Source organism: Mytilus edulis, chromosome 3 (assembly GCF_963676685.1).
Source record: "Mytilus edulis chromosome 3, xbMytEdul2.2, whole genome shotgun sequence".
Taxonomy (NCBI): Eukaryota; Metazoa; Mollusca; class Bivalvia; order Mytilida; family Mytilidae; genus Mytilus; species Mytilus edulis.
The window spans coordinates 90965817-90993283 of record NC_092346.1 but is presented as its reverse complement, the minus strand read 5'-3'; the positions used below and the strand labels follow the sequence as shown (position 1 = coordinate 90993283).

The window sequence follows — 27467 nt, the reverse complement described above, 5'->3', positions numbered from 1 at the left end:
ACCTTGTATATTCTCAAATATATGAAAAGCTACATACTTCAAGCAAAAATTATTATTTAGAATTACATCAATTCATATGATTGATTGATTGATTAATTGATGTGGGCTTTATGTTTCATTGACACATACACTATATACATCCAAAGTGTATGTGTATACATGTTTTTAGTTATTTTTATTTGAATCTAAAAAGTTTAAACTGTTACAGTGAAAACCCATAACACTTTTTTTCTTCAAAAGTTTTGACCTTGTATCTTCATGAGAAAATCAATAAAAAATATGGAAACAAGAATAAACAAGAATGTGTCCATAGTACACGGATGCCCCACTCGCACTATCATTTTACATGTTCACTGGACCGTGAAATTGGAGTCAATACTTTAAAATTGGCATTAAAATTAGAAAGATCATATCATAGTTAACATGTGTACTAAGTTTCAAGTTGATTGGACTTCAACTTCATCAAAAACTACCTTGACCAAAAACTTTAACCTGAGCTTCACACTATCTTTTTCTTTGTTCAGTGGACCATCTAATTGGGGTCAATACTTTAATTTGACATTAAAATTAGAAAGATCATATCATAGGGAACATGTAAACTAAGTTTCAAGTTGATTGGACTTCAACTTCATCAAAAACTACCTCGACCAAAAACTTTAACCTGAAGCGGAACGAACGGACGGACGAATGGACGAACAGAGGCACAGACCAGAAAACATAATGCCCCTCTACTATCGTAGGTGGGACATAAAAACGTCTCAATACCAGTAATTGCACAAGAATGATAAAATGTATGAAATGAAATATAAATATCACAGACAAACATATAACCCATCTACATACCTGTTAACCTCTAATCTGGTAAGAAGCTCAAGATTATTAAAAGACTATAAACAAATGCAAACAGACAAATTGATAGGTCTCCAATAGTGGAGTATTTCACATGTTCACATTTGGGATGATATAAGTTTGCTCCAATAACATGAATAAAATAAAAATCAAAAAATATTATTATTTGATAAACCCTCATTAAGTAAAAAGTTTTACCACCTGGAAGATCCGCAAAATTATTGAAACGAGAGGAAAAAGTTAGCTGCACATATATTCAATATAATAATAAGCAAACATTGTAGAAATTGTGAAGGCTTTCTGTTGAAAATTGAAGGAGTGAAAAGACAAGAACTCTTTACCACTTGTGGTCCTTCTATCCACCTGTTTGATAAACATTCCTCATACTTTAAGCCAGATTTGTATTTTGATATTATTTGGTTTAAAGAGTCGAAGAATACACAACAATCAGCAAAGTGTAATGTTGAATTTTAGCAAAAAAATTCACATGAATTATATATGCTCTTGTATGAATAAATGTATATATGAGGCAACAGATTAATGGAGGGATCAAAACACTATAATAGCCACTACTTCATTGCACTGTATAAATACAGGTGATGCATCTAAATGTATGACAGAATCTTCAACAATTTTGTTCAATACACAATTTATCTTATTACAAGTACAAAATATGCTGAATAAACTAACCCTGTGATTACTAAGACTTCATCATACCGAAAAGATTCTAACAAGCATATCATAATGAAACCAAAGCTCCTGTATAACATAATAGTTGTTTTGACAAAATTGAGCAAAATCTGATGATTAAAATTTGTTGTTTGATTAGAAGTCCCCATCACTTTCAAATTCATCTTCCCCATACTCTCCTTCGTCAGTCTGATCATTCTCTGTACGATTTTGTGATCTTTCTGTTAATGTATCATCATCATGTTGACTTGCTGGTTGTGATCTCTGTTTTGATGATTGAGCTCCTTCCGATTTCTTTCCAACAGATGTTGCCTTTGAAACATGTGAATGAACTGAAGACTTTCCAGTTGACCTAGCTTTGGAAACCCTTGAATGCACTGAGGCATTATCATCCTCTTTGGATGAAACTTGAATGACTTTTGGTTGTATTGAAGGTTTTTCATCAACTTTCAGACTTTCTGATTCTTCAGGAGTTACTTCCCCTTCACTCATTTCTTCCTTCCTGGTGATCTTCATCTGGTAATCTCTCAATGCTTGAGAAGCAGATAAATCTTCAGGTTCAGAGTGGATGGTGCTATACATGTCTGCAGATGATGTACTTTTAAACTTGTATGTGTTTTGTGAATCCACAGTTGAATCAAATGTAACATCAGAAACCTTACTATGTTCAAATTTAGCAAGAGTAGGCCTCAATTTAAAAGAAGAGGTGGATACTGTTTCTCCCATACGATTACTTTCTCCGAGATCAGATTCATCATCATCAAGAATTCCAAGGTCATTACGAACTTTACCCAACATTGATCTCATTCTTCTCTGAAAAAAGTGAATAATAGAATAACTTCATTTATACCTTGAATAAGTAATACAAATATGTTCTTCAAAATAAAGGTAAAATCAAGAAATTTAACTATCAGCATTCATTTCAATGTAAAAATTCAATCACTAACCAGTTGAACAATTTAAGAGATGATGATGGTCAGATAATGCATTTCATATTGTATAACCGAGACATACACAAACAATTTAGGTTAGAAGTTACGTATACATATTTGACCAGTATTTAAGTTGACAAATTAAAGTTCTAATTCTAATATGACGTGCTTCTTTTGCTTTGCAGTGGCGGATCCAGAAATTTTCATAAAAGAAGGCAAGATAACTGTTATTCTTATTCCGATGCATAATAAAAAGCAGTAATGCACAAGAGCTCGGAGTAATCAACAAAATTAAAATAAAATAAAATTCCACGAAATTCATTAACTTTTTTTGAGCATATAGGTTTATAAAAAAAGAAGATTTGGTATGATTGGCAATTAAACAACTCTCCACAAGACACTAAAATGACATAGAAATTAACAACTATAAGTCACTGTATTGCCTTCAACAATGAGCAAAGCCCATACAGCATGGTCAGCTAAAAAAGGCATTTCGTTTGGGAAAATCAGTTAGAAAACGAAACAATTTTGGGATGTACAGACGAACAAGAGTAAAACTTATGGGCGCTCTGCTATGGCAGGGGCATAAAAAGTAAGATTTCTGTGGTGTCTGTATTGTCAACTTTGCAAAGTTAGTTTCCCTACCTCATCCAGTTGTCCTTTCTTTTTCCTGATGTGACTTTCAAACACCTGTTTCAGTACCCTGCAGTAATAAGAAGGAAGAAAATTAATGTTTTAACTAATTATTCAGTGCATTTGATTCTTTCTCTGTTATTCTGGTTTTAACTTTAACATACCTTTACTAAGAATATATTCACCAAAAATAAGTGAATATATATATATACCTACAAAATGTGAAGTAGAAACTGAACACTGCTACTGAAAGAAAATTAGCTTTCGTTTTTTTTCATGTGTAGTTAAGTTACTTATTAATATTAAATGTCTTTGTAATATTACTGTATGAATTTCTTGTGATTTGATTTTGCAGGTTGCTTTTATTTCCATACCACCCTATATTTTTTGTCCCTATTTTATTAATGATTTTATTGTTCCTATAAAGCATCATTCACACTTCCATATCCCACCTGTTTGTAAAAACTCCTCTAGTTAGAACATCATCTGTAACTTCTTTCATAAACTCCATATATTTAAGTTCTTCTTCCCTGTAAAATAAAGCAGGAATTATAATTAAAGCATTGGATTTTACTATGGCTTTTCTTTAATTGTGCCAAACAACAGAAACCTTAATTTTACCATAAAATACATAAAAATTCATTTTCAATTATTTTTTTACAATATTATTAAATTTGTTCAAAGATCAAAGCTTGTATTGCAGATTCTTTTTAATTTTCAATCACCTTTTGCTAAATTTCCTCAATTTACCAGGAAAAGTTAAAATGAATTACAGTGTATGTTCACTTGTGTTAATAATATGTCTTTTGATTGAGTTAAGCCATTTGAATTGATATTTTATAGTGTGTCTTTCTATGTTGTGATGTTACAATATGATTCAGAACAGGGTGAAGGTTTGGTACCATTAAAATTTCAAACCTGCTACAATTGTTTGCACCTGTCCTAAGTCAAGAATCTGATGTTCAGTAGTTGTTGTTTGTTGATGTGGTTCATAAGTGTTTCTCGTTTTTTTTTTTTATATAGATTAGACCGTTGGTTTTCCCATTTGAATGGTTTTACACTAGTAAGTTTTTGGGCCTTTTATAGCTTGTTGTTCGGTGTGAGCCAGGGCTCCGTGTTTCAACCGTACTTTGACTTATAATGGTTTACTTTTATAAATTGCGACTTGGATAGAGAGTTGTCTCATTGGCACTCATACCACATCTTCATATATCTATTTATATGAATGCAATTTACCAATGAGTTTTGACTGCAGATATAATTAATTTTGCTCAGGTTCTTCTGTCAAAACCATGTCAATGTGTATTTTAGTTTTTTGTTTTACTATATGGGAATTTCTTTATGATGAGAGTTAATATTCTTTTAAAAATATCATGCAATTCACAATCAACATGTCTGAATATATAACAAATTGCACACAAAACATTGGTTAGGATGATATTTCACCACTGATAATAATGATTATGATTTTAATCTCTGCTAAATAATCAATCAAACAAACCCTAATGCCTAGATGGAATATTGTTTGCTGATGAATTCTAACTTTGCATTAACAATTTCTAAATGTGCAAACTGAAGCATTATATTTCACACAACATGATGTGAATAAACACATTCAAGATTCACCCTAAATGTGCATTTAAAAAAAATAAAAAATCTGCAAAAATCATTGAAGTTGAGCTATGCCTAGTAACATTACTTTGCTGTAGTAATGTTTGTGTAAACCAAAAACCATTTGTATACTTTAGAAATACCATTCAGTATCTTTTGGTGTAAATTCTACATTTGCATTGGCCATGTAGTAAGTATACAATTAAGTGACCTCAAATTATCATTAATACAGTCTGGTTAAGTGTTGCCATTCCATATTCAAATAAAGTAAAGATAAAAAGATTTGGACTAATTAATGTACTTTCAGTTTTAAAACATTGTAATACATCCAGTTGTTGCATTATTGATTTTCAGGTCGCCAGACATGTAAATTATCTGTAAAACTTTCTAATTACTGAAAACTGGACTCACTAATTTTACTGCTGATGCTTAAAAACAATTAATTTACTATTCAGTAACCATAGATTTGAAGAAATTAATATCTAACTATCAATGTTTTTTATGTTGCTTGTACCACTGTCTTTAACCAAAGGATAAAATCAGACGAAGACTTATAATCACCTGTCATTTTTGCTTGTAGTGAATCTTGATGTGTTAATGAAATCCTCTTCCCTATTTAACAAAGCACATTGTGACACACTGCCAAACCACATCTTACCTTTCCCTTTTTCTTTGTTCAATATACGATTGCCTATACAACAAAGTTATTACAATTTATAACATTCAGAGTCTCAATGAAATATGTGTTCACCTATAGATCCATTTCCTCACAGATTACCAAGATCTTTCTAAATATATGACTGGCTATACAATACTGCTTAGTGCTATTCCTTACAGTGCAATATAATGTATCTTGAGTTAGTGTTAATTTTTTAATAAGTATCAATAAGATATGAAAATACCCCAAAAGTACCAGTTTGGACAAGTAAGATGGATTAAGTGGGAGTTTTATCAATTTCATTTTCTTTTTTCCTTGCCACTTCCTCCTGTCTTCTTTTATTACTCTATTGTCCAATTTATAAACCACTAAAATTTTCTTGATTTAGGAAATACATACAAGGATTTGCTGTAAGAATTACACTTGAGCTACAGCAAATATAATTATTTTTTTCTGATAGGAAGTAAAGTCATCAACAATCAACAAGTTTGATTTGTAACATCTATGGTACAAAGGAAAAATACATTTTTCAAATCTTCAAATCAAGTCCTAAGGGAGCAACCACTTAACTTCAAGCTGGAATAACACCTGTTTGGTTTTTTGTTGCAAATTTGTTTAAGATGTGTGATTGTCATGTTGGTAATATATAGAAAATGTTATTGTTCCTATGTTTGTAGAAAGGATTTGTGGTAAAATTTATAAATAAACTCAATGCTAAAGATAAATAAAATGCAAAAAGAGATTATTGCCACAGTTTGTACTATTGAAGTAAGAAAATTTGATTATCTCCCTTTTAACATGTGGAACTGACATTATATTCCTTTATCTCCTTAGATAGTGTTATATAACTGTGTAAAGTTTCATCATTATCTTTATAGATATGCAGTAGGAGTAGTATTTATAAATGAGAGACTGTTAGCAGACATTATCTCCCCTTTAACATAGGATTATTCATATAATTTATTAAGTACATCCTCAGGTTTTGTTGTACAACTGTGTAAAATTTTTCAAATATCTGTATAACCATTTAGGAAGATTTTTGCTTGCACAGAACATGGACAGACACAAAACACTGATTGCAGAAGGTAAAACAAACAAAAAAGACCAACAATTATTTCTATAAATCTTTTCATAGTCTACCAAGGCAAAACAAGAGAGAAGACAGATTGTACTGAGACTGTACCTGCATTACCATTAGTGTGCTCATAAGCTAAGATCTTAACAAGAGGCTCTCAAGAGCCTGAATCGCTCACCTGAATTTTTTTGGTTTAATCTCCCATCAATGATTATTTTGGCTTTTCAATTTATTTAAATGTTCTTTGAATCGTCCTATTTTCTTCAAAAGCAAAAAAAAATCATTTTCTCCTATGTTCTATTTTAGCCATAGGAGCTATGTTTCTTGACATACAAGGAAATGAAATATAAAATTTATACTAGATACTCTGAAACTCTGAAACTCATTTAGCCTAAGTTTGGCTGAAATTGATACAGCAGTTTCATAAGAGAAGATTTTTTAAAGTAAGTCAACATGATGAACAAATTGTGAAAAAAGTCTTTAAAGGGCAATAATTCCTAAAGAGGTCAATTGACAATTTTGGTCAAATTGACTTATTTGTAGATCTTACTTTGCTGATCATATTTGCTGTTTACAGTTTATCTTTATCTATAATAATATTCAAGATAATGACCAAAAACTGCAAAATTTCCTTAAAATTACCAATTAAGTGGCAGCAACCCAACAATTGGATGTTTGATTCATCTGAAAATTTCAGGGCTGATAGATATTGACCTAATGAACATTTTTACTCCATGTCAGATTTGCTCTTAATGCTTTCGTTTTTGAGATATAAGCCAAAAACTGCATTTGACCCCTATGTTCTATTTTAAGTAACGGCGGCCATGTTTTTTGACGGATCAAAAATCAAAGCACACACTTTGTGCAGGATAATCTAAGGAACAACCATGCTAAGTTTTAACCAAATCCATTCAGTAGTTTCAGAGGAGGAGATTTTTTAAAGTTAGCAAATATGATGAACAAATTGTGAAAAATTGTCATTAAAGGACAATAACCCCTTAAGGGGTCAATTGACAATTTTGGTCATATTAACTTATTTGTAGATCTTACTTTGCTGATCTTTTTTGCTGTTTACAGTTTATCTTTATCTATAATAATATTCAAGATAATGACCAAAAACTGCAAAATTTCCTTAAAATTACCAATTAAGTGGCAGCAACCCAACAATGGTTTGTTTGATTCATCTGAAAATTTCAGGGCTGATAGATCTTGACCTAATGAACATTTTTACCCCATGTCAGATTTGCTCTAAATGCTTTCGTTTTTGAGATATAAGCCAAAAACTGCATTTGACCCCTATGTTCTATTTTAAGTAACGGCGGCCATGTTTTTTGACGGATCAAAAATCGAAGCGCACATTTTGTGCAGGATATACTAAGGAACAATCATGTTAAGTTTCATTCAAATCCATTCAGTAGTTTCAGAGGAGAAGATGTTTGAACCAGGTGCTCCGCAGGGCGCAGCTTTATACGACCGCAGAGGTCGAACCCTGAACAGTTGGGGCAAGTATGGACAAAACATTCAAGCGTGATACAGCTCTGAATTTGGATTGTGATCAAATTTTTGACATTACATGGTTTTTTTTACACAAAACAAATGTCAAGATTTTACAAATCAATTAAAGATTTCTTCTTATTTAAATCTAAAATTAAAAAGTTGACACAGCATAGGTTTCTGACACAGAATGAATGTGGTCTAATGAACTTAAAAGTTTTTTTTTGCCTTTGAGCAATTCACTATGCTGTTGAATATTAATCCTCTCAAAAAAATGTTTGAAGAAATTTTCTTTTTATTTATGAAATCTGAAATGAGAAAAATTTAACCCCCCCCCCTTTTTTCACATCCCCGTTTCCCTTTTTCCAAAACTGATATCAATTCAAATTTCTAATGGAGTTTGCAACAATAACTACTCTTTTAAATACATCATAAAATATTAAAATGTAAAATAAAGTGCTTGTTATCACTGAATGGTAAAGATTGGTTGGTAGTAAAAGTGAATATACATTGTTTATTGTATAAAACAATAAAAAAAAACTTCATCAGCAACATTTTATATTGGCAAATTTCCAATGAAGTTATTTACATAAAGTTATTGGCAAATAAAAATAGAAAATGACATCATAGTCATGTCTGGCAAATTTCCAACATACATTATCTAAAACATTTTAGATAAGATAAGGAAAAAAAGCTTCATCAGCAACATTTTATATTGGCAAATTTCCAATGAAGTTATTTACATAAAGTTATTGGCAAATAAAAATAGAAAATTTCCAACATATATTATCAACTACTATTCTATACAAAGAAAGATAACTCCAATTGAAAATTAATTGCTATTGCACAATATTGTGCAATTAGATATTTCTTGCTATTGTGCAATACTGTGCAATTGAAAATTTCTTGCTATTGCACAATACTTGATATGGAATCCTGATTTGGACCAACTTGAAAACTGGGCCCATAATCAAAAATCAAAGTACATATTTAGATAAAGCATATCAAATAAGCCCAAGAATCCAATTTTTGTTAAAATCAAACTTAGTTTAATTTGGACCCTTTGGACCTTAATGTAGACCAATTTGAAAACTGGACCAAAAATTAAGAATCTACATACACAGTTAGATTTGGCATTTCAAAGAACCCATTTATTCAATTTTTGAAGAAATCAAACAAAGTTTAATTTTGGACCCCCATTTGGACCAACTTGAAAACTAGGCCAATAATTAAAAATCTAAGTACATTTTTAAATTCAGCATATCAAAGAACCCCAAGGATTCAATTTTTGTTAAAATCAAACTAAGTTTAATTTTGGACCCTTTGGACCTTAATGTAGACCAATTTGAAAACGGGACCAAAAATTAAGAATCTACATACATAGTTAGATTCGGCATATCAAAGAACCCCAATTATTCAATTTTTGATGAAATCACACAAAGTTCAATTTTGGACCCTTTGGGCCCCTTATTCCTAAACTGTTAGGACCAAAACTCCCAAAATCAAACCCAACCTTCCTTTTATGGTCATAAACCTTGTGTTTAAATTTCATAGATTTCTATTTACTTATACTAAAGTTATGGTGCAAAAACCAAAAATAATGCTTAATAGGGCCCCTTTTTGGCCCCTAATTCATAAACTGTTGTGACCTCAACTCCAAAAATCAATCCCAACCTTCCTTTTGTGGTCATAAACCTTGTGCTAAAATTTCATTGATTTCTATTTACTTATACTAAAGTTATTGTGCGAAAACCTTGAATAATGCTTATTTGGGCCCTTTTTTGGCCCTTAATTCCTAAACTGTTGGAACCAAAACCCCCAAAACCAATCCCAACCTTCCTTTTGTGGTCATAAACCTTGTGTCAAAATTTCATAGATTTCTATTCACTTAAACTTAAGTTATAGTGCGAAAACCAAGAAAATGCTTATTTGGGCCCTTTTTGGCCCCTAATTCCTAAAATGTTGGGACCAAAACTCCCAAAATCAATACCAACCTTCCTTTTGTGGTCATAAACCTTGTGTTAAAATTTCATAGATTTCCATTCACTTTTACTAAAGTTAGAGTGCGAAAACTAAAAGTATTCGGACGCCGGACGACGACGACGACGACGACGACGACGACGACGACGCTGACGCCAACGTGATAGCAATATACGACGAAAAATTTTTCAAATTTTGCGGTCGTATAAAAATTGTTAACGACGACAGACGACGACGACGGACGCCAAGTGATGAGAAAAGCTCACATGGCCTTTTAGGCCAGGTGAGCTAAAAATCAAAACATTCCATGTAGAAATTGTAAATACAAAATAGTCATCAATAAATTCAAAAAGAAAAGTTAAACAATTGTATGACATTTTATTAATACATGCAATAAAAATAGATTAGACTACATCAATAACAACAATATTTGAAGGAAAACATAGGAAGGAAACAATATTACATAGGTTACATGTAAAAGGTAAACAGGTAAACACATTTTATAACTTTTGTATATATTCTCTTAAAAAATATTAAGGATGAATAAAATCTCCCATTAGCAAATATACCGTCTGAATCAATACCGTAATGTTATTGATATAAATGCTAGTATATTCAAGGATTTGTATAGTATATACAAATGCTTGGTATATTGCATATTTTAAATTTAAACTATTAATCATCATTTTCCATAAAAGTTAGTATGATTTCACAGTAATTGTGCAGTATGGGATATTTTTATTTTATTTCCCTGACATTAATATAAACTCCAATCAGCACTAGCAAACAGAGACTCAATAATGAACCCTCAAAACAAGTAAATGTATATTGAATCAAAAAGAATGAGGGGGGATAGGACCTTTATCAGGACTCCAGGATCAGGTGTTTTTAAGCTTGGGATTTTTGGATTGACCCTTTCCGGATCAGAGAATTCTTTTTTTTTGAATTTCGAGACCTCAGGATTTCATGTTTTTAAGCCCAGGATTTCGGGATCAGGACCACTCCTACCCCCCCCCCCCCCCCCCCCCCCCAACACCCATCAAGAATAAAAGAAGCTGCAATTTTATTTCCTGGCTAGCTTGTTGCTTTTTAGTAAAGATTAAACCATTTTAATCAGGCTTCTCATACAAGGAGTTCTAGGACTCACAAAACATTGACAAACAAGGGTCTGCAAGCATTCTTTAATGCAAATATTAGCTGAATAAAAATGACAGAACAATAACTCAACAACTAACCAAATAAACTTGATCATGCTTTCACTTACGCTAACTTAAGACGTGGACTTTTAGATATTTCAAAGTGCCTGAAATATACACAGCATTTCTTTTACCTTTACCATTGTTTACAGCAGGTAAAAATAATTTATATCAGATCATATTTTGCTTTCTTACAAATGTACAATGTAGCTTGGTGGCCGGGATGATAATAGTATGTTAATGAGGCAAATTGGAAGCAAACGCCATTTCTAAAGAATCTTTCTAAAAAATTACTTAATTCAATCATTAATTGTGTCTAGTCACTAAACTAGTATGTGAAACAGGTGAAAATTGGACCATTGGAATATGATCAAATTTTTCAAAAACATTTTTTCTAATTTTTTAATAGATACATGTATAATAAAACTTTCTTTTCAATATTTGTTGAAGCACCATTTACAAGGTTCCAGCGTTTTTCTTTTAATGCCAAAGATCTACTGCTATAAAATCAGAAATTACATGAATATTTTAGTGAGTTTTAAAATCACATAACTACTAACCAGACACAGTTAACTAATTCTTTCTCTACTAAAATTTTTAATTTCTAATATTTCATGAGTATATTGTACTTCAAAAGATTTTCTTACAGTTTTTGTTTTTAGTAGAGTTAAGAAGCAAGGGATGACTACTTGGGAGTATTCTAGAATACTTTGTAACTATAGTGACAACCCTTTGAGTCCAGGGTCAAATGCTGTAATCTAAGGTTGACTGTTCATCATGCAAATCTAAAATAAAATGTAACTTTTTTATCAAAATTTGTTTACAGGGTAAGTCCTTGCAATCAACTGAAAGCTAAATTTTAAAGCCCTTTTCTGGTTCTTTACAGCTGTGAAGAAACTAAAGAACATGCATAATTTAATATTAAATTAATTTTCAACATGGAATGTTTCAGTAGTTGTAAGAAGAAATTTCTAGATTTTTAGGTTCTAATGCTAAAAAGGTAATCTACTCTAATAAAAATCAAAAAGCTAAGCTCTTATTTTGTCAGATGCAAAAACTGTATATATGTAAAAACCAATGAAAAATAAAGATATGTGCAGTATACTTCCACCAAACCGAAGGGAAATTAGAATGTGCATAGACATAGAAAGATTACCTGCTGTTAACAGTTTAAAAAAAATGAAAGATCGATACCTTATTTTGAATCCAAATTATTTTAAACTTTTATTCTTTTCAAATTTAATATGTTAGAGACATACATAAATGCAAGATTAAAAAAATTGACATTAAAATTATAGAAATTCATACCCAAAAACATTCAAAGTTTTAGCTTATCTTCTTGAATTTTGAATTGAAAAAAAAAAAAAAAAAAAAAAGGAACTCTGTTTACAGCAGTTTACAATAATTAGTTAACAGGTTGACAACACAATGTCCTTACTCTTTATGTAGTCGCTGACTGCCAGTTGTGTTTCCGAAACCCCTGTAACAAAAAATACATTCATTTATTCATTTGACAAATTATTCCTCCATTTTTTTTGGAATAATATAATCTCTAAAATTAGTTTTTATTTACAAATTCCCTCAATATCAAGCTGTTTACCATCTTGAAAACATTTGTAATTTTGTAATGTTTATAGTTTTTAACTTCAACTTTGCACACCCTTGCTGAACATACGCTATAAATTTATGTTAGGAAATTAAAATAATTTGTTATTGTTATCTCTTTGAATTTAAAAAAAAAAGTATGTCATTAAATTTTTGTGAAAATGGATAAGTTGACTAACCTTGTACTTGATTTTCCTAGTGTTGACATATCCCTTGTCTGATCAAATTCGGTGCTATGCATCATTTCATCCTCCTGGATACGGCCCATTGAAGACCTTAAAGTTCCACTCTTTTCTCGTACTGTATTCCTATACTGTTGCTCCTGGAGCCAGTTCATGTGATCTTTGTCTAAAGAAATGTCTAATTTGGGAACTAATTCTTCTTTGTCCTTGAATCTTGAGAAATCACGACTCTGGAGACTTTCAAACATTAATGTGTCTGTCATAGAGGCATCAACCCTCTGTGGAGATTTAGCACTTTGTCTAGGCCTTGGTTTTGGTGCTGGGGTTTCCTTTTTCTTTGTTTCATGATCTTCTTCTTCCTGTTTCTTTCCCGACCTCTTCTGTGGAGGTGGAGTATAATATTTGTATTCACTTAACCTTGATGATCTATTTTTAGTTTTTAAAGTCCTAGGTGTAAATGGTTTTTCCTCTGTAAATGCATGTGATCTCTTTTCAATTAAATCTCCATCATATGTTTTATCTTTTCTAGCTGATATTGGTGCTGTAACAGCCCTCACTGCTGTCATCATGTTTCTAGTTTTCATCCATTTAGAATTTGCTGACATTGCCCTTGGTTGTTGTGATACATTTGTATGAGCATACTCTTCATATTGTCTCTCTGTTGGTTCAGTCACTGAACCGTGGGTGGCATTTACACTAGTACTGCTTTTAGGCTTCAATGTAGTTCTCATTATAGTCTGAACAAGTCTTTCCTCCTCATCATCAGGGTCATATTCTCCCTGAAGCAAAAATACAAATTCCAAGTTGTCAATATTCTCATTGAAGAATAAAAGTATAGACTGAAAAACAGACTGGAAAAAATACCCCTCCCTCATATACTATCTTAATCTGGTCATAGAAATGCAAAAGAATGGATAATAACTCCTATGAGGAAATGATTTAATAATTTTGGTCATGTAAATGACAGTTTAACAACTAAAACATTGTCTTGCTTTAATCAGAAGCCAAAAAATAATATAAAACGCTTACCCATTGATTTTCATCATCATAATCATCCTGGTCATAGTACTGCATCTGTGAATGAGTTCTTGAAGGCATTGTTCTAGAAGGAGGTCGAGTTCCAGTTTTCTTTACATAATCTCTTGTTTGTCTGTCACGTACTGAAACACAGTTGAAAACAACAATACATTATATACTGTGGATTCATTAATTTTCGGTGGATACTAATTTTCGTGGATTTTGAGGTTACAGATGAACCACGAAATCAAATGTTCCACGAATGATAAATTTTGCAATAGGGCTGAATAGGCTTGTATGTAGACTGTATCGAAACCCCGAAATTAAATATCCACGAACATGCAAGTGTTCCCTAATCAACGAAAAATTGGTATCCACGAAAATAAATGAATCCACAGTAAATAACTGTCTCAAAACACATATAACTCGCTGTGTCAGTGGAGTAATTGTTAACAGTGTGCAATACTGTTGTTGAATAAAATAAAAACCACATATAACTCAAGATTTTTTGTTTTTGTTTTATCATGAATGTTGTATTATTCTTATGTTATTATTTTGACAATAGATTCCAATACCAAATGATGTTTTACAGTTAATCTACAATTTATATATATTAAATAATGCTTGTGAAAATCAAACTGACCTTAAAATTCTTTGAAAACAAACAACTTATCTAATTCAATGAATTTTGAGTTGTGTCTCATTGGCAATCATACCACATCTTCCTATTTTTTGCATAATTGATACAAATTAAATGCAAATGAGCTATATCCTGATGCTGATGCATATTGAATGCATTTAATTTAAGATAGGGGATGGGGTAGTAAGGGTAAGGAGGTTGGGAAGGTGGGTGGGAAGTTGTCCCAAAGTTGGTCCTTGTGTGCAAGAATTCTTTATTCAAAGAAGGTTACACATTAAACAATGACATGTTAATCTACCATGAGGCCACAGTGATTTGGGTACGGCCGTAATTACGGCACCACATGGTAAGGGTTTATAAAATGAATGCTTCCTGGATCCTTCATTAAATGTTTGGTTGTTGATCATTGTTGGTCAATGACATATGTATTACCACCATAATATTTTATCAAAACAGACAAATTATATCTTTATATCATAATTTCAATTCTTACCAAAATCTACTCATTGAAAATGAATACAAAAGATATCTATTTTAATCATCAGGGTAAATATAAATAACTTACTCTTTTGGCTAGTTTTGAGAGCCTTTGGTGGTTTGTTATCAATAGCAGCTGTTGAAAGAACACAATAAATTTTATAAGTATAAGCTTAAACATATAAATATTTGCTGTCCTGATGCAATAAATCACTTCTTAATAAATCTTAAAATCTGTTTAGTTTTCTGTGGATACTTGTTTTTGTGTTTAGCTTTTTCTACCCAACAACCATTTTCAATGTCATCCTTTGTCTAATTTTATTTATGTAGGTTTTAAAGGGAGATCCAAATTTTAGATATTTTAATACATCTTTTCTTTCTTTTTCTCAAACTTGCTGTTATGTGAGGGTATTTTTTCCAAAGGTGTAGCAACAACTCTCAGTGTGTTGAATTTCATTTTTTGCTCAGATCCCTTTGATAAGAACTAATTTTCAAAAACATTTCTTTTACATTGTCTTGTGAACATTTACTGATGTTTTTTTAATTCTGTGATAAAAGTTTATTTTAATTAAAGTCTATATATACTGATACCCAATTATACTTCATTCTTCAAAACATACATCTGAATAATACAGATTAAAATTAGAAACATAGAAGATGAGTAACAACTTAAAACTTGTATTTTGTTTTAATATTACTGAGTTGCACTCTCTTTGCTATACATACCTCACATCTCATTTCATTCCTATTTTAAATTGTCAAGGGACTATATACTATAACAGTCTGACTAAAGTCAGCCGCAATTTGGACAGTGAGGGCTGTTTTTAGCCAAACTGAAATTGTATCATTGTTTGTATATTTAATGAATATGTATTTGTTTTTTTCCTTAAATATAATCATCACTTACACTTAGCACCAACAACTTTTCTGTAGTGATTATTCATATGATCCAGGACCAGATATTGTGTTGTTATCTTACTCGACGTAGGAGCTAGAGCTGAAATAGAAATATATTGGAGTTATCTTATTGATTAAAAGATAGAGGCGAAATAGAAAATATGGATACCTATCTTACTGACTAGTAGGTAGAGCTGAATATATTGTTGTTATCTTAGAGCTAAAAATAAAATATAATGGTAACTATCTTATTGAGTAGGAGAAGGAGCTGAAATATAAAATATGGTAGTTAATCTGATTGATCAGGAGATAGAGCTAAAAATATAAAATATGGTAGTTAATCTGATTGAGTAGGAGCTCAGAGCTGTAATAGAAATATATTGAAGTTATCTTACTTGATGTAGGTGATAGAGCTGAAATAGAAAACATTATAATTGTCTACTCCGTTTAGGCTAACATATTAAATTTATAGCTATTTTTATAAATTTGTCTTTAATCTTTCTTTTTGATAATATTTCATCTCAAGCTACACTTGAGAGATATGGGTTTTTCTCCACCTTCTTAGCCCTACAGGGTATTAGAAATCTGCATAAAAAATTCAAATTTGTTAACATAATTTCTACTATCAGTTTGAGTGCTATTACTTTAATATTTTGTTTAACTTTAAATAGGAATTATTGATTAAAAATATATTTTAAACAGCAAGATCTAGAACTGAGTAAATTCACAAAAGGATACTGTATGGGAGATTGCCCCTGTCCTACATATTGTTTTATCTCCCCTTTACCTGGTTAGACTTGGATTACATTCCCCTATGACATCATCAGGTATAATTCTACAACGTTTTAAAGGAGAGGTGGGAGATACCAAAGTGATATTCAAAAGCATATTTTGAAGAAAAACGGAAAATGCAATGGCAAAAAAAAAAAAAATCGGTCTACAAACATAACATAGAAAAGTAGTAACATCTAGTCGTGTAGCAGGAGTTGCAATTACAAGGCACATAAGCCAGACAGAAAGAGCTATTCTGGTATTTAACGCCTCAAAAACACAACCTCAAACCAACTTTTTTTTACAGGGGTATAATAATTCTATGTAACTGATCAACATTCTTCAATTGGTTACTCAATAGAAAAAAAGGAATCTACTTTTCAACAAATACAAATTCCTTTTGACACAATTAAACATTGCATGTGTCAACCAGATTTTTCTACATCTTTCATATGAACATAAGAAGCTGCAGTATAATTGCCTATATATATATATATATAGGTCCCTATACCGCCTTCAACAATGAGCAAAACCTATACCTTTCAAGATTTTATTATGAATTGTTGTATTAACCATATTAACTATCAGGTGTTTTAACCAAAAAACTCTTAGGTGAACCTAGGGTAAAACTAAGGTAAAGCCAATACCTTACATTTCCATATTTATCACTAATTGCTGAAAAATTCAAATTCAAATAAAATTGAAAATAGAAATAGGGAATGTTTCAGAGAGACAACCCGACCAAAGAGCAGAAAACAAATGACTGGTTGTAAGAAAAATAATTTAAATTTCATTGATGTATTGGTTGTGAATGTGAGCATCTGGAGACTTGAGAATCATATGTTAACAGTAAAAATAATGTACATGTAAGTTTAAAGTAAATATAAAAGAAATTTGGTTTGTAATTTAAATATATAATTTAAAAATAATAATACAACTGTCCTTCAAGACATCTTACCTTTATGTGCTGAAAATGTAGAATATATATATATATATATATTGTTTTCAATCTAATGAATCCATCCAATACTAATCAAATTTAATAGAATGATCTTTTCAAACCTTATTGTAAAAAAATCAAGACAGCTATGAAATTTCCAAAAACTGAGCAAACTACATTTATACCTGAATGATAAACCGTCTTATTACAAATGCTTCCTGTCAGAAGATTAAACTTTTACACCTTCTTTTGCCAATTTTTAACCTTTCAGGTTTTAAAGCAATCAATTAAACAAAAAGTGTTGGCTACTAAGAAGATTTATTATCTTTTGCACCTTCAGTAAATAGAATCTTATTCTGTAAAACAGATCTTCATATTCAAATTACAAAAACTATTGTAATATAAAGTTTAAAATGTGTTAGAAACTATGAACCAGCCAGCTGAAATAGTTTTAGACAGGGCATAAAAATAGCCAGGTATTACAAATACAAATATTTCTACTTTCAGAACTTACCACTGCTCCTTAATCCTAACTGTCCTTTCATAGTCTGCATGTTTCCACTACCTTTAATTAGAAATAAAAAAAACAGGTCTAATAAACATTTACAAAACAAACATGACTGTCTAAGATGCACACATTCATTTAATCCAAAATTGCTTTAACAACAGACCTATTCACATATAAGGTCAGCTTGTTTCAGTTTTTAAAGCAATTGAAGCTATTTGTTTGCTGAAATAGTTGTTTTACACAGGGCAAAACAATGTGCTTTTATAACAGGAAAATACAAATAGGCGTAAATAATTTAAAATCAGTGTATGTTCACTTGTGTTCACTAATGTCTTTTGATTGAACAATTTCAATTGATTCTTTATAGTGTGTCTTTCTATGTTGTGAACTTGTGATGTTACACTATTGTTTCAGGTAAGGGTGAAGGTTGGTACCTGTTAAAATGTTTAAACACACTGCATTTGTTTGCACCTGTCATTAGTCATGAACCTGCTGTTGAGTAGTTGTGGTTTGTTGATGTGGTTCATAAGTGTTTCTTGTTTTTTTTTATATAGATTAGAACATTGTTTTTCCCTTTTGAATGGTTTTACACTACTGATAGTCCATTTTTGGGCCCTTTATAGCTTGCTTTATGGTTTCAGCCAAGACTCTGTGTTGAAGACCATACTTTGCCCTATTATGGTTTTTTTTACAAATTGTAACTTGGATGGAGACATGTCTCATAGGCACTCATACCAAATCTTCTTAAATCTATTTACAAAAGTACATGTACTAATTGTAAAACATGAAAAGGATTTATAACTTCATTTATTAATATACTGCCAAAATTGACTGACTAAAATTATCAAAGTTGTAACAAATATCAACAAAGATTTTGTATTCCAGTATTCTACTATGCAAATCAAATAAAAATGATTATCTGGTTGCAGCAGTACAAATATTCTGAGAACTTTTCAACAAACTTCCACATACTCTGTTTAAATAATAAGCATTATGCAACTAACCAAAAATAAAAAAATAATCAAAGCCTTAAAGGCTGTAAAAGCAATTGCTGCCATGTTAATGTTTGGGACTTTTATTTTTCATCCACATATATACAAGAATTAAACCTGACATGAGTGTTGTCTAGTTAAAAGTAAGAAGGTTTTAACTTTATATAAATAAAAGACTTTAGCAGAAAGTCATTTTTAATATGTTTTATATTTCACAAGGAGACAACACGTTTACCAGGTTAAAGTTGGGGTCAAATATACATGTGCTGAAACATATAACTCAAAAAGAAATCATCATGGATTATCCCCTGGTAGTGTTTGTAACTTCCTTGGCAATAATTTCCTTTATTGATTTAATTTTAACAATTTTCATTATTAATTTATATTTAACCATTAACACAAATGATTAAGTTAAAACATTTCAACTTTCCAGACGCAAATGTTAAAAAACGGGAAAGAAATAAAATATCTTACAAGACATAAACATGTAAAGAATAAATGTATATTTCAGCTTAATAAAAATATTTTCATAATGTTACTTTGTCATCATTTTTAAAACTAAGTTCCAAACATTATTGCTCAGTTGATATGTGTCCTTCTGATGCGGTACGAGCACAGGCACTTGTTTCTATCCATAGGAAGGTTGATTATCCATATAAATAGTTTTATATGGATAGTCGACCTTCCTATGGATAGAAACAAGTGCATGTGGGTACGAGATAACTACAATTCTCATGCAATCCCGAAAAGGGGGGTCATCACAGACAAACATGACATTAAATCGTTATCACTGAACTAGTATATATATTGTATAGGGGCCAGCTGAAGGACGCCTCCGGGTGCGGGAATTTTTCGCTGCATTGAAGACCTGTTGGTGACCTTAATATTCTGCTGTTGTATGTTTTTCTATGGTCGGGTTGTTGTCTCTTTGACAAATTCCCCATTTCCATTCTCAATTTTATTATACGAACAAGAACAAACTGCTCTACGTTGCTTTGATATTTATCAATTTTCAGGAAACATTGCGAAACATGATTTTCAATATTTCGAAAACATGTGAAATAAAATTGCTAACACGGTGGACCGTCGAGTGTCAACAAACGTAGTAGACTTGTTCACTGAAAAGACGAGGATAATGGTTTCATCTGACATTTGTTATGCAAACCCAGTTTTGATCATGATATTTAAAAAGACGTACTTTTTTTTCAATCTATGTATTAATAAACTAGAAAATTCCAAATTGTAAATATCTCTTCATCTGGACCGACTTGGCATCTACTACGTTTGGACGGGTCCATTTCATTAGTAAGGTGATCGATAAATATTACGGAGTTTTGACAGAAAAGGAAAACGAACTTATTAGGTCTTTCCACCTTTCGTGTGGAAAGACCTATTGATTTTGTTCTGATTATTTTTTTTTTCTTCCGCCTAATTTTTTTCTTGCGATGTAAAAATGTTTCAAAAGATGTCGCTTAGTTTTTTTGTATATGAGATCATACAGTCTATACGCTTTTGAAACTCACCCTGTTTAACCAAACACTTTTCTTTGTAAGAGTTATCTCCCCAAACACTGTTTTTCTTGTTATCAGATCTCCTCCGCAACCATAAAAGAAAGCGACAAATTTATTTTTCCAAATTGCTCCTTATTTCCTCAGGATGTTACGTTTTATTTTGACCGAAGCTTTACGAAGACCCCATATGAGAGTAATTTCCCCTTTTGTATTGAAATAAGTGAAATAAATTTGTAACTGGAAAACCATAAGTGATAGAGGCCTAGGGTCTTTTGATTTGAGGCCCTTGCTAAAAAAAGTATAAAAATGAGGTCAAGGTCAAAGGTCAAGGTCATGTTCAAATTTTTGATTTTGGCTTGTTATCTCTTATTTTCAGAAATCATACAAGATATCGACAAAATATTTTCACACAATTGTTAGTTACGACATGTCGTAACACATAAATTTTAGTCGAAAGGGTACGTAGACATTTGACGCGAGTTTTCCCCCTTTTTATATCTAATATCATACGTATGGTAATATAACTCATTAACAATATAAAGTAGAGGACTAGAGTCTTTTGATTTGAGGTCCTTGGTTTATGACCTTGAAATTGAGCTCAAGGTCATATGCTAATTAAACGTTCTAGATTTTGACCTTTGCTTTTACCTCATATGTACACATGATAAAGCCATGGGACTTTTTCCATAAGTTGTAAGCAATGTGACCTTAAAAAACACAACCAGAAGTGACCTTTTGTAAACCGGAAGTAGCTATTTTTTGTACTAAATCAATGTAAAAGTATATAGAACCATATATTTTTGGAATCAGTGTCAAGTAAACTATCAAACAATACCGGAAGTAAACTTTTTAAACCGGAAGTAAAAGATTATCTCCCTTTAATATATATTTTTTTTATAGAAACCATATATTTTTTTAATAAGCTTTCAAAAAGCTGTTATTTGGCGCTAAAATTGACATTTAAAACCAAATTTTAATATTTTCATATAAAAAAAGGTCTTAACTGGTGGAAAGACCATCAATGGTTCTCTGAACAATTGGTTTTTAATTGTTATGTGTTTTCAACAAGGGTTTCGTTCCGCTAAATTATTTGCGCAAATAAAGTTTGTCTATTTTTAGATTACAGGTAATAATTTGATACTACGCATTAACCTGTGTAGTGATTTTGATTTTACGATAAATGTATGAATGAACGATAATTTTATGAATGAACAAGAGCACCTGACCTCTTAAAGAAACACAAATTAAACATAAAAAACCGTATTTATTAGGAGATAATTCAGTTAAATTTTCAATACTAAATCAACAACTGAAATGAATCCATATTTTGTTGAAACATCGTACGAACGGCGGAAAACGGAATCGCATTTATAAAAATGTACTTTTTTTCACTCGGACTTCTATGTTATTTGATAGTCAAACGGTTGACCCTTTAAATACAAAAATACATCTACAAGAACATATTCTGAAACTTCTTAAATCCACTAACTTTTTTTTAAAGTTTCAAGCTATGTATTGCATTAGAAAACATACATAGGTGTTAAAGAATGACTGACCAGGAGCCTGTTTAACAAAATACTATGGCTTGATCTGGGCGGAGTCTCTGATCTGGGTCACAAAGATGGCCATACGCGACGGCATAAAAGCAATTGCTTTAAAAATCAGGGCGCATGAACCCTTGGCGAACAAGTATAAGGGTGAACAGGTACTACAGCAAATGTGAATCGGGGGAATGTTCCCTGATTCAAGACTTGCAGGGTTGACTGAGTTGTAATGAGAGGCTCCTCCAGCGTTAACTTTTCATCCACGTTATACCTGACAATGCTTATGTTATAACGTCACAGCAAGAACTGATTTTTTTTATAAAAATGTTAATGCAGATTGATCTCTTGTCAACTGGTGTAACTTATTCCTACAACTAAAGATTTGTCAAACTGGGGTCACACATTCACGATTTTTACTGCCGTCCTTTACAGGACCATTCACCATTAAATTTGGTCAAAAGTCTGATCAAGATCCTGTGAACCGTGGATGGCAATTCAAACTTTAATCAAAATTTGTAAATCAATAAATCTAATCACAACAACAATCAGATATTGTTTAGGAAGCATTGATATTCAACTGTTTCCAAGCAAACTTGTCCCGATAATCCCGTTCTCAATCCGATTCTAAACCGATTTGTATCTTTCGAATGGTAAAATTTGATCGAGTCTGTCACAACTGCGTCCTGATTCTACCGAATGTAATCCTACAGAGATCAGACAGTGACCAGACAGTGACCAGACAGTGAACCGACGCTGACAGAAGTTATCTGTTAGAAAACTGTCAGCATATAATTATTCAGGATGATTAGGTACTGTCAGAACGTAATCCTATCACCGTCCTCTCTACCTCATTGCAAACGGCTGTCTGGTCTCGGACGTATTGTATTCTGTAATTGTCGGGACTCTCACATGGCTATCATTGAGGAATATCGTATTAATAACAGGATTGTTCCAGAATGGTTTCGGCAAAGATGGTTTTGCAATCGACAAGATCTGGATGCAATCTGGACTCAATCTGCAGAATCAAAGAGCTGAAAGCTCTGAAGAAAAATGACGCCACTGTCTCTAATATTGGGATAGTTTTTATGCAAGTCTTGATTTTCACATACCGTAATTAGTTTAACAATGCAACATGTCTCGTAAGCATATAATTGATATTCGTATATGTGTGTGTGTGAAGTGAAGGTGCCAACTGGCTGGGGTTTTTTTTAAGACAAATGAATAGGTCAAGACTACCTGAATTGTACAAATAAATACCGTAGAAAGGCTTCTATATTTCTCACTGGTACATAGGCTGAATCCGGGTCCGTTCGCGCCCATTCACGTTGGCACCAACTCATGTTCGCCCCCTTTCACTTTCACACCCTACATGTTCGCAACTAATCTTAATTGGTTTTGTGTTTAATAACTCTGTAAGCAAGTGTTTTCTTATAAGTATAATTGTTGTCATTGTCTCAAAATAAAGTGAGACAGCATTTTTTTTTTGTGTTGAATAAATCTTAATCATGTTTTGGATAGCGTATTGTTAAAGATAATAATAATCGTTTCTAAATAAAGTGGTATTTTGTCAATGTTTTATTTAGCGTTGAATAACTCTTAATCATGTTTTGGTTAGTGTATTGCTATACTTTGTTTCATTGACCTCTTTCATAATGAAGTGAGATTCTGACTATTTTTTTTCTGTGTGTTGAATAAATTTTATCATGTTTTGGTTATAATAGTGGATTGCTATATTTTGGTTCCTATATTTTATTGTTTTGTTGTTTCAGATCAAAGGGCTTAAAAACAATTATCTTTTGTGTTTTTCCTTTAAAATCTTCAATGTTTTACTCATACCAAGCTAAAAATACATTCAGTATTTACACCAAAGCAATTTAAAACAACAATCATGATTTTCCAATTATTCAACTTGAATTTGAATTAAAATTGGGCGCGAATGAGTAGAGTGCGAACGGACCTTGGGTGTGAACGTGCGAGGTGCGAAAGTGTATTGGGCGCAAACAGACCTGATACCACATAGTCTGAACCCCCTTCTCCCACAAAATATGATGTAAATTAAAAACAAATTGTTCAGAGAACAATTGAAGTCTTTCCACTAGAAAAGATCTATTTTTATATTGAAATATGAAAAATCAGTTTAAAATGTTAGTTCCTATGGCTTTATGACGTCCTATTAACCTATGACCTTGACCTCAATTTCAAGGTCACAAACCATGGACCTTGAATCAAAATATCCTAGGTCTTTAATATGTTTGGTTAATGAGTACTACCACTTGACGCGTAATTTTAAATGTAAGATGGACAAAAACTCCCTTTTATTGTATGCACAGCCTTTCAACCAAAATATACAAGTAAGGACATGTCGCAACTAATAATTTATGAAAAATTATTTGTCAAAATGTCATACAGTATTTGAAAAGAAGTGAAAATAAGCCAAAATCAAAATTTATAATATGACCTTGACCTTTGACATTGACCTCATTTTCATTTTTAGTACCAATGACCTCATGAAGACCCTAGGTCTCTATCAGTTATGGTTTACCAGTTGAAAATGCATATCGCTTGAATCAAATGAAAAAGGGGAATAACTCTCATATGGAGTCCCCATAGAGCTATGGTTCAAACGAATATTCTTATCCTAAATATGTAACGAGCAATTTGGTAAAATAAAATCTTTTACGGTTACGAAGGAGAGGTGGCCACAAGAAAAACAGTGTTTGGGGAGATAACTCTTACAACGTAATGTATTTTGTTATAATTACATTTGATATATATGTTTCATTATAATACTTTATTCTGATTGGCTAACTGCACATCACATGTTATTCCTCAAGCAATTGCATCACTCAATAAAACTTTTCATTCATGATAACATGTGGTCCCACAATAAAGTGCACAGATGAATTGAATAAAAAAGTTATAAAATTCGTGTTTTCATGATCCTAGCTAAACAAAGTAATTATAAGTATTGAATGTTTCTTTTTGTAACCTCATAGGGTTGCAAAAGCGTTGACCGTGTGCACATTTTTAGAATGAAGCGCTTACGCGCTTCATACAAAAAGTACTTCGGTCAACGCTTTTACACCTCAATGAATTTACAAAAGAAAGCATTCAATACTTAAATGCAGTTGTAAATTTTTAAAGCAAAAAGAGTGAATACTAACTTTCACTTTTTTGGATGTTCATGTACATTTTGAATGTATTTATTTTTCTCAACTACATGAATTTTTTGGTGTATTTTTAATGATATATATGAGTAGTCCAAATAATTATTACGTCTGGCAAGGCTTTTTAAATTTTATTCTGGGACACCTTCCTATGACCACAAGGCTTATGTTAATTTTTTTCTGGGACGCCTTCTTAGGAAGCCTTCCTACGAACGTCTTAGGAAGGCGTCCCAGAAAAAAATAAAATAGCCTTATTGGATATTTTTATGCATTATTTAACCAGTTAAGTCTTTTACAGGATTGTTTGTTTAATGCTGTTTAAACATTACTGAAAAAAAAACCACCTTAAATTTGCTAATTATTTGGCATGAAAGTTTGATTTATTGAAAGGGACTCATAGTTTTTCATTTAATTTTAATAATTGTCTAATGGTTAAAACAATAGCTTCGTTGTTTACTTTTATACACAACAACATATTCACTTTGGTCTCGTTGTTTACCTAATATTCACTATGTACTTGGTAACAGTTATTAATCAATTGAATAGAAAATATTATAATAAATATTATTGGAAGCCGAATTGACGTCAAATAGGTGCCGATTTGACTAGATGCCAATTTAACCAGGTGCCGACTTGACTTGTACGTTTCAATTCCTCTGCGATCGTTTGCGGTATTTTCTTGAGAAAGCCTATTTTCCATCATCAAAGAGAAGAAGAAACTGCTTGAAATGATTCCCGAACGCTTCGTGATTGTTAAAATAAGTTTAATTCACTCAAAAAACAATTTTAAAACTTGCGATGTTTAAACAGGAAGTTTCAAAAGCACGTGTAAAAGAAGAAATTAACCGGTGAGAGTGGAAATCCGTACATAACATATATCACTATAGTACGACTTTTAAAGCAAAACAGTTTCATCCTTTTGTAAAACAGTCTTTAATATACCTATCACATTAATGTTTGAAGGGTCTTAAGCTTATTCAAACCATATAAGTCGGTATGAAACACCAAAACGGAATGATAATAACCGATTACGTTTTGTAGTTTACAAAATTCTGGACTGGTTCCTGTCAAACTACAACACTTTCTTCGACTGTAGTGGAATACAAACAGAAACCAGTTAGTTTGTAAACTGGTTCCTGGCTGATTACTACACAATGCTCATGCATAATGATAACACAAGCACATTCCTCCAGTTTGTATTGAAATTAGTAAATACGAAACCAAGCGCGGTAGGCAGAGAAATCAGGTCGGCAGTTATGGAACAATGACTGCGTCATTTTCCAAAAACAGCAATGAAAAATTTCTCCATATCAATCCCATTTCACAGGACATCATCCAGAAAACACAGAACATTGTTAGAAATTTGATCTGATACAGCAGAATCTGTCACGACATAGTCATGTGTGTAATCTGACTAGAAAAAATAGGCTGAGTTTACCCGAATGTTAAGGGACGCACCTAACTGTCAGGGTGCTTCGCCAAACTATCTGGACCATTCCTGACCCGTAGGAATTTGTTACGAACTTAAATTAAATGGCTGCGTTCAGACAATGATAGGACATTCCAAATAACTGAGGATAACGAGCTGATTTTTTCACTTTTCGCGTCTTATCGCTGTCTGATCTCAAACAGGAGCAATAATCGGCAATGTGTGATCGCCGTGTTTAGGTGCCAACAATCCGCAGTCTTTACCAGTCAAAATCACTAACAAGGATATACTTCATCATTCAATACAATATGTCATCATTCGTTCATCCATTATGCTAAATAATGAAATTTATTTTGGTTTAAATAAGTATTTTATATCAATTGATCATGTTTAAACATGTATTTTTTTCTGTATTAAACACAGCAATGATAATGAAAATTCAGTTCATATGGTGTGCTTCTCAAAAATAAAACCTACTTTGACATTATCACATTTGAAAATATCTAAAATAGACGATAGTTAACCTGCTGTTGTTTTCTGTACGCCCATTGTTAAATATGTCGAAATACGGTAGCCATTTCAATTTTGTAACCAATGTATACGATCTAAATCTCTCTAGACAATCCTTTAATTTCAGAGAAAAAAATTGAGAAACATCGAAAAGCTTTC

The 27467-nt window shown here is 31.7% G+C and overlaps 1 protein-coding gene across 5 annotated transcripts; it reads right to left on the bottom strand.

Annotated features, from left to right (window-relative positions):
* Positions 1-1481: 1481 nt before the first annotated feature.
* On the bottom strand, positions 1482-27467 carry LOC139514681 (spermatogenesis-associated protein 7 homolog). 5 transcript variants are annotated; one of them, XM_071304176.1, is made up of 11 exons: positions 27323-27467; positions 18162-18212; positions 15947-16036; positions 15128-15175; positions 13935-14065; positions 12903-13684; positions 12557-12598; positions 11187-11225; positions 3557-3634; positions 3117-3174; positions 1482-2352 (listed from the first exon to the last, which is right to left on the bottom strand). In XM_071304176.1, the coding sequence occupies exons 1-11, from the start codon at positions 27345-27347 to the stop codon at positions 1675-1677; spliced, it is 2022 nt and encodes a 673-aa protein (XP_071160277.1). In that variant the 5' UTR covers positions 27348-27467; the 3' UTR covers positions 1482-1674. The 5 variants fall into 5 exon arrangements, with proteins under 5 accessions (XP_071160277.1, XP_071160278.1, XP_071160279.1 ...); XM_071304177.1 differs by lacking the exon at positions 11187-11225 and adding an exon at positions 5374-5406; XM_071304178.1 differs by having other exon boundaries at positions 27276-27408.